Genomic DNA, 18,864 nt, shown 5'->3' on the forward strand with positions numbered 1-18,864 from the left:
ATTGGATTCCTTTTACTATAATCTAGAAAATATTTTCTAAATCTCTTCTGCTTTATTTCCATACAACCATTTTCTACCCATCCTTCCAATTACAGCTCAGGTCTTTCCTAGTCCTAGTGCTGAGTGCTCTTAAAACATTTATCAATTCTAGCTGAAGGTTATCAGTGTGTGAGTCTGTTCTTCCGTAAGCAAAATTTAAGTTCTTGGTATGCAGAAGACATTTCTGGCCCTTCTTTTGTTCCCTCCTGGGTCCAGTCTAGCTTCTGGGACACTGAAAATAGTTCAGAAATATTGTTGAATGAAGGAAAAAAAAAAAGAAAGAAAAGCCATTTTATCACAGCTTCCACTCTTCATTCTTATTCCCTTCATTCAGAGTATTAATACCATTATTACTCCTTTTCCTCTGTTTCACATGGAATACGTGTGTACAGACTGCATATTAGATTTTTCTGGCTTCACCAAAGTACTGCAATTATTTTTGGTGAAGATTAGGTTGCTTAACTTTTTTGAAAACTACTGAACTAAACTTCTTGTAAAAATTTAAGAGTAGCTTCTCTGCTGTTTGCTGAGTTTGGCTCCTTAAAAGAACTTGGTGTCACCTTGATGTTCCCTTGAAGGCAGTGCTCTAGGTCTCTGCCAGAAGGGTCATCAGTGAACAGTGCAAATCCAGACAGTGCCGGCTTCCTCATTCCTGTGTCCTGGTTCAGAGTATTCAGAAACTCTTCCACTGTGGTGGATGCATCAAACCCAACAACCTAGACAGAAATAACAAAGCAGTTCTCTGAGATGTCACAGGGAAATGGGACAGATTGGAGGCATGATTCATAATGTATACTGTGGTTCTCTAGCTGCTGTAACTTTCTGTCCCAAAGTTCCACTGGAGAAGTTTAACAGGGCCACCCCAGTAGTTACCTTGCTGCAAGAATTCAGAGAGCTCAGCTTCAGGCAACAGACATAAAGTCAAAAGAAAAAGATCATTTGCCAGCTTTAAATATCATCCAGAGATATGGTGCTTACCCATTAGAAACAAACCAAAAAATAATATACAATTTTCAAGCAAATAAACAATAAATGCATTTAAATGAATGAATGCTTTTATATATTTAATGTTTGTTTCTTTAATAGGCAGTTAAGTATTGAACTCTTTAATAAAAGGCTTATGGCTACAAAGACTAATTGCTAACTTTGGAACATGTTTCCTCCAGTTAATAAGCAAGATTGGGCTGGGGATTTAGCTCAGTGGTTCTGCCACCTGCCCAACAAGCACAAGGACCTGAGTTAGATCCCTGGTACCAAATAAAAAAAAAATTAGAATTTTCTCTTGCTGTGCAGAAACTTTTTAATAAAGTGAGATCCCAGTTGTTGATTCTTTGTGCTAGCTCATGTGTGACTGAGGTTTCGTTCATGAAATCTTTTAGTATGCCAGTGTCTTCAAGAGTTCCACCTAACCTCTCTTCCAACTGGTTTAGTGCTTCCGTTTTAATATTTAGATCTTTAATCCATTTCAATTTTAGTTTAGTGCATAGTGAGAGATACAAGTCTAATATTTAGGTATTCTTTCATAAATGTATGTTAGTTGAAGTTTAATTGAAGGCATATGTACAGATGTACACTCCAACCCATTCTCTAATGCATGTCCCATCCCCACCAACCCATTATCCAATGTATATCCCCATTCCCAACCCAACTCATTCTCTGATGCAGCTCCCCATCACAGTATTCATTCCTAACAATATTCAAATCAGCTTATATTACATGATATACTAATGTACTTTTGTGTTCTATGGCTCACAAACTCCCCTTTTTAAGCTACCTGATGCCTGAAATCTTGTTCTTGGAACCATCCCCAGGTCTTGGAATGCACTTCCTGAATAACTACTGATGTTCCCAGGATGAGTCTAGGCAATAGCTTTTGAGAGGAGGCTTCCAGAAATCCTTTGGTGACCTTGAGATAGACCTCACCTCTCAGTTCCCAGAAATAGTGACAGGGCAAGACAGCTCTTAAGTGTTGAATTTGGATGAATCACTGTCCAAACATGAATTTTTGTGTGTTCCAGATTCAAACCATAACAAGGTACATGCTCAAGGTTACACCCAAGTGACCATACTTAGGTGATTAGTGTGGCTAGAAGAAGTCAGGTGCTTTTCATCAAGACAATGGGAGAGTGTCTTTGAAGGAGGTGTGGAAATCTTCAAAGCTGCTGATTCCACTGAGTATAGTGGCACTGCCTATAATCCTATGTACTCTGGAGAATGAGACAGGAGGGTTGCAATTTTGAGGCCAGTCTGGGCAACTTGGCAAGACCCTGTCTCAGTAGGACTGGAGATATAGCTTAATGGTTGGGTGCCCCTGGCTTTAATCTCTAGTTCCCTCTCCCTTGAAATAAAAGCTCCTGGCAAGCCATTTCTGGTGTTGTCATGGCAGCCAATACAATCACCAACCCATCTCTGGAGCTACTAGAGCTCATGGACAAGTGTATAGGATCAAGAATTCACATTGTGATAAAAAGTGATAATTGTGACACTCTTCTAGGATTTCATGAGTTTGTCAGTATGATGCTGGAAGACATCACTAGGTTTGAGATCACACCAGAAGGAAGAAGGATTACTAAATTAGATCATATTGTGCTAAATGAAAATAATATAACCATGCTAGTTCCTGGAGAAGGACTAGAAGTATGAATGGATTTCCTTAAGGTAGATTCTGTTTTCTCTTATACTGGTAAGAAAATAGAATTTTTTAAATCTTTTAATGTTCAGATTCTATAAAGCTAAGTTTCTCATTAAAGGGAAATGCTTTGAAAAAAAAAAAAGCGAGATTGAGATTTGAGAGTTGGGAGGGCCTGGGGAAGTTTCCCCAGATAATTCTTGAGATTTGGAGATTTTAAAAGATTACAATTGGGGCCAGGAATTTAGCTCAGTGGTTCCGCTGCCTGCCTCACAAGTGCAAGGTCCTGAGTTCAATCCCCAGACCAAATAAATAAATAAATAAATAAATAAATAAATAAATAAAAGATTACAATTGTACATACCCACTGTGAGTAATCATTTGCTTACCTAGAAGGTACACGGATGAGGAAACACTTGACCAAAGTGTCTTTGGTTTTCTCTATCAGGATTACAATGACAGTGAAACTCATCTCTTATTTGGTTCAATGTGGATTTGTTTTTAGTGTGAAGCCTTTTTAGTAAAACTGTTTCAAAACTGAGCTGTTTGTTTGCTTTTGTTTTTTTTGAGACAGAGTTTTGCTGTGTAGTCCAAGCTGGCCTTGAACTTGTGATCTTCCTGTCTCAGCCTCCCGAGTACTGGGATTCTTCATGCCTTTCTTTTTTTTTGGTACCAGGGATTGAACTTGGGACCTTGCGCTTGCGAGGCAGGTGCCTGAACCACTGAGCTAAATCCCCAGCCCCTGCTGGGATTCCAATGTGCACTATCACACCTATCTCAACACTCACCTGTTGTGACAGAAGATTGTATTGCCAGCTGCTGACCACACTGGGTAGTCTCGCTTCTGTATTCTACTGGGATTACACACAGGATTCGTGCCCAGGCATATTTTTGTTATGGTAAAAAGGCTAACCCACCTGGTAGAGCCCATTCATGAAGTGCACTGGTATACTGAAGGGCAGTGAATGATGATAAGGATTTCGAAGAAGGGTGGAAAGAATTTCCATTCTTGAGGGTCTTGCTTCTCGATCTCCATTCTGTTGTGTTCTTTCTACACATCGCTGGCAGTAAATGGCATATTTTCCAAATTCTGTCCTGTAATATAAAACTTAAGATAAAATCTGAGAATAAATTTAATTAAGATAATCTAATATATGTACCCATTAAGAAAGCTTCCCATGCTGTTTATTATTACAATGTATTATGCTCATTTTGACAGTTCTTTTTATTTTAAATGACAATATTAAAAGTGCTCTAACTTTTCTCAAATTCTAATTTCTTTTCTTTTGCAACAGATTGACTCAAACATTTCTACAAAGCAATCTTCATCTTTTTGTATTGTTTTGCTTTGTTTTGTTTGTGGTACTGGGAACTGAACCCTGGTGCACTTTACCACTGAGCTACATCCCTTTCTATTTTTTCATTTTTATTTATTTATTTATTTATTTGGTACCGGGGATCAAACTCAGGACCTTGTGCTTGCAAGGCAGGTGGCGGAACCACTGAGCTAAATCCCAGGCCCCTCTATTTTTAAATTTTGAGACAAGGTCTCACTAGCTTGCCCAAACTGGCCTCAAATATGCAATCCTCCTGCCTCAGCCTCTCAAAGTACTTGGGATTAGAGGTCTGTGCTAGCACATCTGGCTTTTTTGTATTATTATAGTAACAAACTGGATTCAAAATTATCAGTAATTGGGGCTCAGTGGTTACACCCCCTACCTCACAAGCACAAGGACCTGAGTTTGATCCCCAGTACCAAAAAAAAAAAAAACCAGTAAAACAAAATAAAATTATCAGTAATTATACAGTCAATATATAATGATCATATTGACAAATATAAAGAAAACAATTATATAAAGAATAGTATAGGGTAATTTAAAAAACATGATGTAGAGAGTTCTCTTGAAGAACTGGAGGCTAATGCTTCAGTAAGAAAACATCTTTAGACAAAAAATAAAAATGTTTTCCTTCTTATGTTACAAAATATGCACTTGTTAAAAATGTTAAGCATTAAACAAAACTAGTAGGGTAAATAATGTAAAAAGTTAGAGTATGATCTTTTTCTCTATTTGTAAGTAATATAAAAATTACATGTAATCTTTGTTTATAAAAGTAGAGTGATAACCCTCTAAATATATTCATATTCAAATGACTGTCATAGCAGTCATGTAACCTTAAGCAAAGAGGCCCTAGAATGTGTGGTGAACTGCAGGGTATTTTCCACTTGTTTCCAAGTTGCTTTTTGTTTTCACTGTACATTTGTTTGTGTTAGCCCCACAGTCTATTAACTAATCTAACATGAACCTCTGGTTGGGCAGAATGATTCTGGGTAAGCTCTGCCTGAGTGTCCTGGGTCCCATTCTAAGAAAGCTATTCTGATTATTGGATCTGAAATGTCTTTTTTAAGGCAGTAAAAATTCTGAAGTAATTCATACACTTACAACTATGAAAGCCCAGGGAAGACCATAGGAAAGTTTTCCACAAAGAAGAATTCAATGTGGGAAAAAACAGTAAAAGGGAAAACTGAGGAAATAAAATAGTTGCTTTTATTGAATGAGCACCCACTAATGCTAAGTCATTCATACTTGAAATGCACATAGACTTTTCACTTGAAAATGTCCTTTGCTTTATTGATTTTCAAGCTTTTACTGCAATCCCCCCTAAGAGATTTAACATGACAAAAGAAATTCTTTCTAAGCTCCATATCAATGGTAACCAAAGGCTTCCTATACCAATATTTGTTTCACACATTCTTCTGAAAATGTAACATTTTAAAATACTTATGATTTTTTTGTAGACTTTCAGAGGCCACATAAACAGTTCAGTTTTGTGCCCACCTGGAATCTGCATTCCTCTTTAGATGGAGCCTGAGGAGCCACAGGAAAGGGTGATGGGGAAGGAAGAGCCCAACACAGAGCGCCAAGAGCTGCCAGCCCTGGACAGAGAGAAGCGCGGTAGGTTACATAGCATGCGTCACACACCACGGCAGGGGAGTGTGCCTGACACAGGCTAGGAGCACAACGAAAAATGTTTTGTTTCCCCCATATGTTCGTGATCTCTTTAGAGCATTTATACTACATTAAAAGCATAGAAATTCTGCATTGGGAAAAAAAAAAGAAATTCTACATTGGGTAACTGGTAACTGGTACACTATTGTCTACAACTGAGGTACGAAAGCACTAGTAGATGTGGTAGTATTTTTGGTATCACACTCAAAGATTAGGGACATTGTTTTTGTTCAAGTATGTATTTACTCATTCATTGAATATAAAAAACTTCAAGAAAGGCAGATTATAACATTACAAAAAAATCATATACTCAAAACCAAAACCCATCTCCCCCCTCATATGTGGCGAGTATAAAAATCTTAACAGAAGATAAGATCTTCTTATGTATACATTTTAATTGGGTTGTCTATTAATGAGCTCTAAGAATTCTTTATATATTCTGCTCATAGGTTATATGCATTGTAAATATGGTCTGTTTAAGGACTACTTTTCATTTTAATGATGTCATTTAAAGTTCTAAATTTTGATGGAATCTCATTTATCAATTTTTTTTCTTTTATACATCATGTTTTTTGTATCCTAGTTAGTTCTTGCCCACCCTGAATTCATAAATATTTTCCCTTATAATTTCTTCTTCAAGTTTTACACTTTTAGGCTTTCTTATTTAGGTTCATAGATCCCTTCAAGTTATTTTCATGTATGGAAAAACAGGGTTGAGGTTAATTTTTTATATACGGATACCAGGTGTTCTAGTGCCGTTTGCTGAAAACACTTTCTCTTCCTTGGCTCTTGAATTGAGTTTATATTCTATAAAATTCTAATGTTAAATAATCTTTCAAAGCTCAGTGGACCATATATGTGTAGTTCTATTTCTAGATTCTCTGTTTTATTCAAATGATCTATATGTCTTTCCTTACACCAACACTGCCTTGATTACTGTAGCTTTAGAAGAAGTCTTAAAATTAGGTACTAAACGTCTCCCAACACTGTTTTTGTGTTTGTTTTTGGCTTTTCTGGGTCCTTTGTACTCCTACACAACTTTTAAATTTCAATATCCAGTTCTTCATTTATAGCAAGTATACAGACCTGAATTTTTATATATACCTTGGGTTTTCTAATCCTGCTAAATTCAAGTACAAGTTCTACAGGCTCCTAGAGATTTCTTAGTATTTTCTCTGTAGATGATCATTTCATCTACATATAAAGATTTTGCTTCTGCCGTGCCAATCCTATCCTAGTTGTGTCATTTTATTGCCAGACTATTTTGGTTTAGACCTATGTTTCAAAGTCTAATGGACAGATGAAGAGTAGGCATATTTGCCCTTGTTCCCCACTTTAGGGAGAAAGCATTGTATCATCTCCATTCATAGGAGTTTTTGTTGGAAGTATGGAGTACATGTCTTTAATCTGCTGAGAAGTTTCTGTTCTACTTCTAGTCTCCTGATAGCTTTTACTATGAACAGCTGTAGAATTTAGTCCAATACTCTTTCTCCAACTACTGACAGGATCATATGGCTTTCTCCTTTCCTCTGTTAAAATGATTACTTTTGCGGATGGATCTTCCAATGCTGAACAAACACTGCCATCCCTATAACAAAACCACTTTCTACATACTGCCAGATCTGACTTCTACGAGTTTGTTTTGTCAAACAAATTTCTATCTATGTTCATACTTTTTTCTTCTATTATCTTTATCCAGTTTTAGGATTAGCACAATGTTGATTTCCTAAAATGAGGGGAGAAGTGTTCCTTTTTTTTTCTGCTTTAAATGTTTGATATAATTTATCAGTTAAAACATTTATGAGCCTGCTGTTGTCATACAGGTAGGTTTTCAAGCTAGGAATATACTTTCTTTAATAGGTGCTATTCAAATTTTATATTTCCTCCCGAGTTAGTTTCATTAATTTGTCTTCTAAGTTACTTCTTAGAAGTTGTCAAATTTATTTCAAAAAAGATTTTTGTAATATGCTTTCTATATCCTTTTAAATTCTGTAAAATCTGTGGTAATGTCTCCTAGATCTTAATATTGTAATTTACAAAATGTATAACTGATATTGTGTAACAGGAAGAAAAGGTCTAAAAGAGCAGGGGAATTGGGAGGGGTAGGGGAAGGGAAAAAAGGGAAAGGAAAAAATATGAGAAGAGGGAAAAAAATGGAAACAAGGTCTTTGCAAATAGGGAAGGGTGGAGGGGGTGAAGGGAGGGCAAGGGAAGGGGAAAAAACCCTGTATTTTATACCTAAAATGTATCAATAAAGTTTAATGGGAAAAAAAAATCTTAACAGAGGTTTAGATATGATTTTTATTTTTCCTTTGCTCTGCTTTGTATTCTCCTTCCTATATATTTTTTTTCACTAAGCAAATATAACCAGTAATTTTTAAAATATTATACAAAAATGGAGGAGGGCTTAGGCACTGTTCCTGCCTTTGAGAAGCTGACAGTCTAGTAGGAGACAGTTACATATCTGTGGTGGATTGACTAATGGGCAACGTGGGCTCTAGCCCACTGGCTGGACTTGTGGGGGACATTACCTTGGACTCTAGGCCTTTAGCTAGACTTCTGTGGGACATTGCCATGGGATCTCGGCCCTTGGCTGTATTCTTGGGCCTCTAGTGTGTGGTTAATCTCTTGTACTCCTTTGCATTTGACTTTTTGGATAAACATCATAAAATAATCCTGCAAGTTATGTGTCCTGTATTTAATGTATTCCCTTGCCAAAACCCTGACTACAACAATATCTAAACAGCAAATTACCATATAACATAGTAATACTATGAATTAATGTTTTTAAGTCTAACCAATGGAGGGAATGACTAACTGCTGGGGGGGTCATGAAAGGATTCACAGGGAAGATGTAACTTGGGTGAGTGAAGTCTGCAAGTGGGAAGGAAGGCAGAGGAATCCAGGTAACAGATAGTGCCAGGTACAAGGTAAAGAACACTGCAAAGGCAGGGTGTGTTTGAAGAACAGGGAGAGTTTATTCATTCACTGTTTGCTGGAAGCAGGAAGTGGAGAAATAGTGGCCAGTGGCATAAGCTTATGAACTGGAGCTTCAGAACCTTTCTCTTCTATAGGCCCCTCCCAGGGCCCCATGAAGGGCACTGGCACTATCAACTGTGTTTACATGGTTATGCTTTTAAAGATGCAGAGAAGTAATATATTTTGTATTCTTTTTTTTCTTAAAGAGGATTTCTCAAATTGTATTAGCTTCAAGTCTCCTGAAACTTGGATCTAAACCTAACAATTCTATACACTAGGATAAGAAATTTCAGTTTTATTCTGTGGTAAACAAGGAGTCAATAGGCAAAGATAAAACCAGGAGGAAAAAAAAATACAGGAGGGGCTGGGGATTTAGCTTAGTGGTTACACCACCTGCCTCACAAGCTCAAGATCCTGAGTTCAATCCCCAGTACCAAAAAAAAAAAAACAACAACCAGGAATCCAGCCAGGCATGTTGGGGCACACCTGTATCCCTAGCAATCTGGAAGCTGAGGCAAAAGGATCACAAGTTCCCGCCCAGCCTGGGCAACTCAGTGACTTAAGAAGACCCTGTCTGAAATAAAAAGGGTTGGGGATATAGCTCAATGTGAAGGCCCTGGGTTCAAGTCCCAGTAAAACAAATAAACAACAAATTGCCACCAAAACGGGGATTCATTAAAGAATAAACACAAGTAACTAAAAAAACACCTGAAAATATATTTAACCGCATTAACAATTATAGAAACACATCCCAAATCAAGAGTAAAATATTACTTTTTATCCTGGAAAGAATTTAAAGACATAATTATATTGAATGTTACTGACAATATATGGAAATTGGGCTAAAAGGAATTCAGTGGATCTTTACAATAAGATTTACTTTCAAAGATGTCTACTGTAAAGGAATTTATTATAGAAAAAATATTTGGAAAAACCTAAATATATAGTAGTTGGTATTAATATGACCATTAATGTTTTGAAGAATGTTTAGGATATAAGTGAAGTGATTATGTTCTACAGTTTAAAAATGTAAAAGATGCAGTGTAACTTCAGTAGTATGAAAAACTGTGCATAAGTCTATACATATATATTTATATAGAAACATTTTGATATGTAAACCAAAAAGACATCGATCAAAATATTAATAGCTATTTTTTCTTTTACTTTTTGTATTTTCCAAACATCTATGCTAAATGCATCATTCTTATAATCAAGAGAACAACATCATTTTTAATTGCATGTATATATATATATATATATATATACACATATCAATATATACCTGCAATGGTCCTGGTTGATTCTGTGGCTGTCTTCGTCTTGTCTGTTTAATAAGCTGACAGCAAATTTCATTCTGTAGTTCAGGATGTGTCAGACAGATCTGCAAAGCGCTCTGGGCTAGAGATATATGGTAATCAATCGCAGGGGAGTCAACTGCAGCATTTATAAAAAGCTGGCAGGTCTGAAGTTTAAAAAGTGATAAGGTAAGAAATGATTAGATTTCTTCTGCATGAAATCTACTCATTCTCTTTTTAGAAATAGTTTTTGTTTTAAAATGATGGGGAAAGATATATTAAGTTAATACTAATCAAAAGAAATCCTGAGTAGCTATGATAATAGCTGACTAGATTTCAGAGCAAGAAATTCTGCCAGAGATAATGAGGATCATCCTTATAATGATAAATGAGTTGATTCATCTAAAGGACATAAATATTCTAAACATGTATATAATACTGGAGCTTCAACATACTGTACATGTTCATCTCATCCAGTATACTATTCATTTTAGTCACTGTATTTTCAGCTCTAAATTTTCCATTTGGATCTTTTAAATACCTTTAATTACCCTTCTTAAAATGTTCATATGGCCCCTAGCAACCTCCAATTCCAATATTCAGAGCCTCAAATAATGTCCTCCCATATTGTAAAAGGTTAATTTGTGGGGCCAATAGAAAGTGCCATGCCATTTCTGGGATTAGGTTATAAAAAAACGTGGCTTCCATCTTAGCTGTTCATTTCCTTCTCAGATGGTTAGCTGTTGGGGGAGGCAACTGTCATGTCTTGAGCAGTTATAAGGAGAGAACCATGCAGTAAGAAACAGAGGCTTCCTGCCAACAGCCATGCGAGCAGGTCTGGATCCCTCTGTCACACTCAGGTTTCAGATGCCCCAGCTAATCGGTTGACAACAACTTCCTGAGATGCTGAGCCAGGACTATCCAGATAAATGCTTCCAAATTCCTGGCCCTCTGAATCTGTGTGAAATATTAAATGTTTGTTGTTCTAAGCCACTAAATGTTGGGGGAAATTTTTAAATGTAGTAATAGATAACTAGTACACAGAAATGTCCTTGTGTTATCACCTGTATCATTTCTAGAGAGATTTCTGTGATTGCTTTTCTCATCATTACATGTCATATTTAACCCAATTCTTGTATTCCTGTGATTATTTTCTTTGTTTTTTTTGAGATAGGGTCTCATTGTGTAGTTCAGGCTGGCCTTGAACCTTCTGCCTCAGTCCCTCAGTGCTGGGACTGGACGTGTGCACCACCACACCTGGCTCTCGACTGTGATTTTTAAATTTGATGCAGACATTGTAAACTTTGTAGTGTTGGGAACTGAATTTTTTGGTATTCTTTAAATATTGTTGAGCTTTGCTCTTAGATATAGTTAAATTACTTTGAAATAGCTTGATTCTTTCAAGGCTTTTTTTAGATTTCCATCAGTCTAGGACAGTGATAGTGAACATTTTGGAGCTTCAATGATACAAACACCCCACTGTGGCACATGTGCCATAGGTTTGTCACTATTGGCCCAGGACTACTTTGGGCCCATTACTCAGGCAATAATCTTGACTATCGTAATTGATGCCCAATGTTTTAGGCAATCTCTTCCTTCTAGATGATACAGAAACAATTTCCAGCTCTGTGTGAGCTCCAGGAAGTTTTCTGCCTATTCCTTTCTGGTAGTTTTCTCTCCAGTCTTGGGTGATTTCTGTATACATGTATACTTATCAATTCTCAGAAGAAAAAAAATTTATTTTTTATTAGTACTGTACATGTTTGCAGTACATAATATTTACATTCCTTGTGTCATGTTGGTACATGTACGTAACACATCTTAATTCTTTTTTCATCCCCTCTCCCTCCCTTCCCCACTCCCTCCATCTCTCGACACCCTTCACATTTGAGAAAGATCTCTCTCCCTATTTTCTATTATTTATCTTTTATTTTGCTCTTTACTTATACTTTGGGTTTCTCATATAAGAGAAACTATGTGATATTTAAACTTGTATGTCTGATGCTGGAGGAAATATAGCCTCTTTAACAAGTGGTGCTGAGCAAATTGGCTTTCTACATGCAGAACACTGAATAGCATTCACCATGTACTAAACTAAAATCGAAATGGATCAAAGAAACAAGTGTTAAAACAAAACCACTTAATCTTCTGGAAAATGAAATAGGTATGCTATTCTAAAGTTCTATTCTTTCTGATTAGAACCCCAATTGCACAAGAAATAGTTCCAAGAGTAAACAAATGGGATCATATCAAATTAAAAATTTCTCCACAGCAAAGGAAACCATCAACAGAGTGAAGAGATACTTACAGAATGAGAAATATTTTTGCCAGCTATTCCTTGAACAGAGAACTAATATCTAGAATACATAAAGAACTCAAAGACATTAGACCCCATCAACACAAAAGATCCAATAAAAAAATGGGCAACTGAAATAGATACTTCACTGAAGAAGTACAGATCACCAATAAATACATAAAAAATGTTCAACATCTCTGAGAAATGCAAACTCTGAGCTTCCAGTTTACCCCAGAAAGGACAGCTATCATCAAGAAATCAAATAATAACAAATGCTAAAGAGGCTGCAGGGAGAAAGAAACCCTTGTAGACTGTTGGTGGGAATGTATCAGAGACCATTGGTACCAGCACTATGGAAATCAGTGCAGAGATTCCTCAAAACACTAAAAAATAGAAATTCCATTCAACCCAGCTATTCCCCTGTTAGGTATTTTCCTAAGAGAGCTAGAGACATCATATTACAGTGACACATGTATACTTACGTTTACAGTAACACAATTCATAACAGCTAAATCTTGGAAGACCTTAGATGTTCATCAACAGATGAATGGATAAAGAAGTGTGATATGTATACACAATGGAGAACTATTCTGCCATAGGAAGGATAAACTTGAGGCATTTGTAGGAAAATGGATGCACCTTGTGACCATAGTGTAAAGTGAAGTAAAACAGACACACAAGCTTAAATATCCCATGGTTTCTCTTATATGAGAATCCCAAAATAGAAATAAAGAGCAAAATAAAATAGATAATAGAAAAAAAGGAGGTAGATCTTTTGAAAAGGGAAGGGGATCAGAGATGGAGCAAGGGGGAAGGGAACAGAGGGAAAACGGATGAAGAGAGAATTAAGATGTGTTATATACATGTGCCAACTCAGCACAAGGAATATAAACATGTACTAATAAAAAATAAAAATTGAGAAAACAAAGTGATATAGTTGGAGAACAAGTTTCAAGTGATCAGTAAGTTCTAATAGAGACTGAGAAAGAAGAATCTAAGGGTAGAGCTGGACAGGAGACTGCTGGCTCCTCTCCCAGTACTCAGGCTGACCTGATGTGAAAAATCTTTTCATCTGAGAAGTGAATGGGAAATATCTTTTGATATCAAATGTTTCTATTGCCTAAAGCACACACAGTCTATTTCAGTAAACCCCAAATCATTCGTTACTCAGGAACCATATTAAATTCAACTAATTTTATTTCAATAAATTTTTCTTAATAAAACTTACATTTTAAATATTGTTAGACTGAAAGTTTATAACCAAAGTTATTATTTTTAAATTCGGTTCAGTTATTTACCAACATATAATTCTTTTACCTTAAATAACTTTATAGCCTCTGTCTGTAGAGCTTCAGAAGGCAGTGTTGTCAGAGGGAAAAGGATTCCTTCTTTGCTGTGACACAAAGTGGGATGTCTCCAAATCTGGGAGGCTAGAAGGAGAACACAGGAATGGAAAACAGAATGATCCATTATTTCAGCTTCCCATTCGATTAACCCTCTAGAAGTTAGCTCAATCAGGTCTGGCTCACAACTTTCATCACAAAGGTCAGGGAAACCTTTGATGCTGTTATTTTATTTCAGTTGCCAGGCCATTGTGACACTTATGTTTCTGTTTTGGATAAAGTAAATGAAGAAAATTTGGGGTTCTAATTTGCTGACCTGCAACGTGTCTCCCAGGGCACTGTCATGTTGCTTAAATGGGCCAACAGGTGGTGACCTAAGTAGGGCATGAGAAGGAGTGAGGAGAGATACAGAAAGAGCCCAAGTAGGAGAAGATATCAAGATAAAGCAGAACTAGAAGTAATTCCCAAAATCAATATTAATTAAGTCTCTATTCGGGACACTGTACATAAAATGTGGTCTCTGTTCAAGAACAGGATAGAATCTTGACTCGCAGTGGGAACCCTTGGCCATAAAAGATAATTTCAACACAAAGCTACAAATGCTTTAAAAGAGTTAAGGGGCAAAGTTAAGTGACATGACTTTAACACCGATTAAGCACCTTTTGTGAGTCAGATGGTGAGCTGGAGTGGAAGGGGTCTCCTAAGGCTAGGTGGGATTTCAGCAGGTTGGTAAGGACTCCGAGGAAAGGGGCATTCCAAGCAGAGAGAGCAATGTGAGTGGGGCAAAGGGGTGTAGCAGGACACAGCGCCTTGGGGACTGATGGCATCCCTGGAGCCTAAGAACCCCAAAGATAATTCTGGCCCATTACAATGACAAGCTGGGTAAACAACAGGGAAACAAGACAGTCCACACAGCAAAAACTCCAATAGGCTAAGGGGGTTGGAGTTCGGTACACAAACCATAAGGTTTATATGCTTCTCAACTTACAAGGTTCCCCTTCTATATTTAGTAATTTGCAAACGAGTTGTTCAAATTCAGATCCAACATTTACATTGTTACTTCCAGCTGCAACAGTCAGATGATAAAGCCAAGTGTCCTTAAAAATCAAAACATAGTATTAGAAATATTAACCAAGATACAGTTTTGATTACTAAAGGAAAATAACTTGCATAAACAGCAGGGAATTTTGAGACTGAATAGAAACCATTTTCTTTAATTTTTAAATAACTAGAAGCCTCTGAGAAGGGCTCATGTGAACTGTGTTCATATTACCTTTTCCTATTGTTCACATTTTTATTATTTTCTATACATGTTTCTTAGAAAAGCATGACAAAATTAAGACTAATACATGTTAAGAGACTAGAATAAATGCAAGCTAATATTCTTTTTAGCAGTACAAAAATTTTATCCAATATAAAATCCTACTTCCAGAGCAATACATTACTCTGAGAGCAATACTTAGAAAATCCTGAAAATTTAAAGAAGAAAATGATATCCAATTTGTCCCACTCTCCACAGATAACTACTTGTCTATTATTTCTTCTGTGAAAATATATATGGAGATTAAATTTTTACAATTATGCTAAAATATATTATTATAACTTCTGAATTTAACTAGTAAAGTACAGAAATGCCCTGGTTTCTAGAAATCTGTTATATATGAATTTCGTGGGTATTTTTTTGAGACAGGGTTTTGCTATGTAGTCCATGTTGGCCTTGAAGTCATTATGTAGCTCAGCCTGCCCTGGAACTCACATCCTGCTACAACAGCCTTGTGAGTGATGGGATTATACAAACAAGTTTTAACGGCTACAGGATATTCTATTATATAGCCATAGTATATTTATTTAATCAATTTTCTACTGTTAAACATTTAGATAGCTATTAATTTCTCACTGATAAAAATACTGCGACATCTAACATTTCTTAATTAAAAGCGTATATGCTACATTTTTTGTGTTTTAAATATTTCAGAGATGGAATTATGTTAAAAAGAATATTATAGCCAATAAATTTATATATAGATCTTTGGTTGCATTTACAAATATTTCTTTAGTATATATTCTTCAAAGACTTCAAAGTCATGACATAGGTCATGACTAGGGTAGGAATATTTGTCAGAATTCTTGGAACATGCTTTGAAAGTGCTTCCCAGAGTGTGTACACAAATGTATACTTTCTTCAGTGCTGTGTGGAGAACTTCTCTCACTATAGTTGCACTAACATAATTTTTAAAAATCTCTGATAATTTCGGAGAGAAAAGCTTTATAATTTTTAAATTTTTCCATTTATTTGATTATAAATGAGTCTAAACATTAAATAGCCATTAACCTCCACAGTAAATTGTTTGCTAAGTCCTCTTCTCACTTTTCTGCTGAAAACAAAGTCTCTCACATCAAATGGGAGGCAACAGAGGCAAGCATCAGAAACACAGGCTCTGGCATCAGAGATATGGGTTTAGATAGCAACTCGGTTTCTTGCAAGAAGAGACCTTTTTTCTTAGAAAGTACTTTCTATTCATAGATTGGATAAAGTCTTTTTTTTTCATTTTTGAGATAGGGTCTCACTGTGTAGTCCAGGCTGGCCTTGAACTCACTATATATCCCAGGATGACCTTGAACTTGTGATCCTCCTGCCTCAGCCTCTCAAGGTGCTAAAGGCTTTAAAAAAAATAATTTTATTGAACTCTTTTAAATTCATCTGGAAATTATTTTTCTATATGTGAGGGGTGAAAAGTATTGTTTTATCCTAATACCCAATTTTGTCACTACATAATAAACATATACTATATATAATAAACACATTATCCAATACTTCCACATTAATTTGTGATCCCTCCTTTATATATATATGACTATTCATACATATAATACATAAAATAATTAATTCTCAATGATATAAAAACCAAAATTTTATTAACAATTAGTCAAAAATATAAAGTAGAAGCCTTAGATTTACCAAAAGATATCCAGGGGGTGAGATCCACATTTTTACACATGAAGTTCTCTTGTCCTCCAGTGTCATGCACTAATTTCAGCCTTGAGATAACAATTTATCAATAAGACTGAAAATGATACCTTCAAACATGGCCCATTTCCAAAGAGGTTAAGAATCTCTGAAAATATTGCTGAGAGTCTTTAGCAAAATTCTCTTCTCATTTCCACAAAACTGATTTAAATATTATCTACCAATAGCTGAATATTGGTCTGAATCATTTAAAATCAACCAGAATGTCTTTAAATACCTTTTCATACTTGGATCCAATTAGGAGGTAAGTCGGACCTTGGTCTTTGGGGTGGACAACGATAGTGTGATGAGTGGATAACAGACTGCGCCCACTGGCTTCATAATCTTCATCTGAATCACAGGACCTGTCCACTTCTTCAACTTTAGCCTCCCACAGTTTGATCTGACCTAAAGGAAACTAAAGAAAATGTTAGCAATTTTAAGGAAGCTACTTTCTAAGACTTCTCCCACTAAGAGTTTTTGTGGTTCTTTTCATTTTTACCTTTAAAAGGCATACTGCGTGTGCGTGTGTGTGTGTGTGTGTGTGTGTGTGCGTGTGTGTGTGTGTGTGTGTGTGTGTGTGTGTGTGTGTTACTGGGATTGGACCCAGGTACATCTCCAGCCCTTTAATTTTTTTTATTTTTAATTTTGAGACAGGGTCTCATTAAGCCACTAAGTTGCCCAGACTGGGCTTGAACTTGTGTTCTCCTGTCTCAGCCTCCAAGAGAGCTAGCTGGAGCTATATGTGTGTGCCACCACCCACACCCAGTGAGTATACCTTTTTAAAAAATCAAATGCTGAGATAATCATATGATTATTCATATTGCTACAAATGTAGTAGTAGTAGTAACAAGAAATATGCCCAATTATGATACAAAAAGCAACATGAAAAAGCAAGAAGCAGTGGTTCAGATTATTCAGTTAGACTAAAATGACTCATTACCAAAAAGTTGATTTGTTTCACCTACAGAGTTGGTCAGTGATTTAAGCTACTGGATCAAAAGGACATAGTCGAAAAACTGTTCATAGAAAAAAATAACAAGGGCCAGGGATTTAGCTCAGTGGTTTTGCCACCTGCTGCGCAAGCGCAAGGACCCAAGTTCAATCCCCGGTACCCAAAAAAAACCCCAAAAAACAAAAGTAGACAACCAGTACAACGATTAAATTTCACCCCAGATCCCAGGAAATGAGGAGTGTTTGAAGGCTATTAAATATGTAATTATGTCTCAAAACAATGTATTAATTGCCTGTATCTTAATTTAAGGGCAATGAAACCATCCTATGGTGAATTTACATTAAATTTTATCTACCCTTTTAGTGATCTAAGCAAATATATCTGCCATGTTGGATATTTACTGTATCTGTTTTCAAACTTATACTTTAATTAAGTACATTTATTCCAGGAAAATACGCAATGTGCTTCAGATTTATAACCTCTAAAACATTTGGCCAGGTTTGCAATTGCAGTTCTGAAAAAGTCCATTCTAACCATGAGGACGTTTACCATCACACATTTTCAGGCTGGGTTCCAGGGCTCAGTGCTGGGCCTCTTTCCATCTACACTCATTCCCTGGGTGATCTCAGCCAAGCTCCTGGTTTTAATCATATCACATGATAGCTCTTCCCAAATGCATGGCTTCAGACTCAAGATCTCAGATGTTTACCATCTCAAACTCACCTTGTAAAGTTACCTCAACACCCTGCTCCACCCAGTCTTCCCCAGGTCAGTTGTTGGTGACTTTATTTTTCTAGCTGTTTAGGCCAAACACTTTGGCATCCTCGCTGAGCCTTGTCTTTCTCTCCTCCCTCAGACCTTTAAATCCTCAATAAATCCTATCAGCAAAACTGTTGTGTATATCCAGACTCTGATCACATTTCAGATCTCCACTGCCACCACTAATCCCAGCCATCTCTTTCAGGAATTACTGTAAGAGCCTTCTGACAATGGTAGGCTCATACTCCTTCCCTTCAGTCTATTTCTAAATAGAAGCCAACTGTTCCCATTGGACATGGTAGAAACATTTGCCTGCTCTGCTAAAAAGGCTCCAGGACTTCCCATGTCACTCAGAGCAAAAGCTCAAAGGTAGCAGAACACGCAGAACCTCTTTGACATCAGGATTATTTTGAACTAAAGGCATCTTTTAAAAACAACAGATTAGGCTGGGGATTTAGCTCAGTGGTTCTGCCGCCTGCCTCCCAAGAGCAAGGTCCTGAGTTTGATCCCTGGTACCAAAAAACAAAACAAAACCAAAAAAAAACAGATTCAAA

The 18,864-nt window shown here is 36.5% G+C and overlaps 1 protein-coding gene and 1 pseudogene across 9 annotated transcripts in view; one reads left to right on the forward strand and one right to left on the reverse strand.

The window, feature by feature from the left end:
• Positions 1 to 18,864, reverse strand: part of Plekhh2 (pleckstrin homology, MyTH4 and FERM domain containing H2) — a 117,996-nt gene that overhangs the window by 22,501 nt on the left and 76,631 nt on the right. For all 9 annotated transcript variants that reach the window (XR_204982.4, XM_021253804.2, XM_004839363.4 and 6 more), the window contains 7 exons: positions 16,835 to 17,014; positions 14,578 to 14,686; positions 13,564 to 13,676; positions 9,938 to 10,117; positions 5,506 to 5,603; positions 3,586 to 3,763; positions 600 to 755 (listed from right to left, as the gene is read on the reverse strand). Coding sequence is in view for 8 of the 9 variants with exons in the window: in XM_021253804.2 (XP_021109463.1) it covers positions 600 to 755; positions 3,586 to 3,763; positions 5,506 to 5,603; positions 9,938 to 10,117; positions 13,564 to 13,676; positions 14,578 to 14,686; positions 16,835 to 17,014 (1,014 nt within the window). In the remaining variant the exon portion in view is untranslated. The remainder of the gene's footprint in view (positions 1 to 599; positions 756 to 3,585; positions 3,764 to 5,505; positions 5,604 to 9,937; positions 10,118 to 13,563; positions 13,677 to 14,577; positions 14,687 to 16,834; positions 17,015 to 18,864) is intronic.
• Positions 2,419 to 2,682, forward strand: LOC101719435 (U6 snRNA-associated Sm-like protein LSm5 pseudogene; annotated as a pseudogene).

This window comes from Heterocephalus glaber, unplaced genomic scaffold (genome assembly GCF_053883595.1).
Source record: "Heterocephalus glaber isolate CG9 unplaced genomic scaffold, H.glaber_assembly_v1.0 deba00001457, whole genome shotgun sequence".
NCBI classification, from domain to species: domain Eukaryota; kingdom Metazoa; phylum Chordata; class Mammalia; order Rodentia; family Bathyergidae; genus Heterocephalus; species Heterocephalus glaber.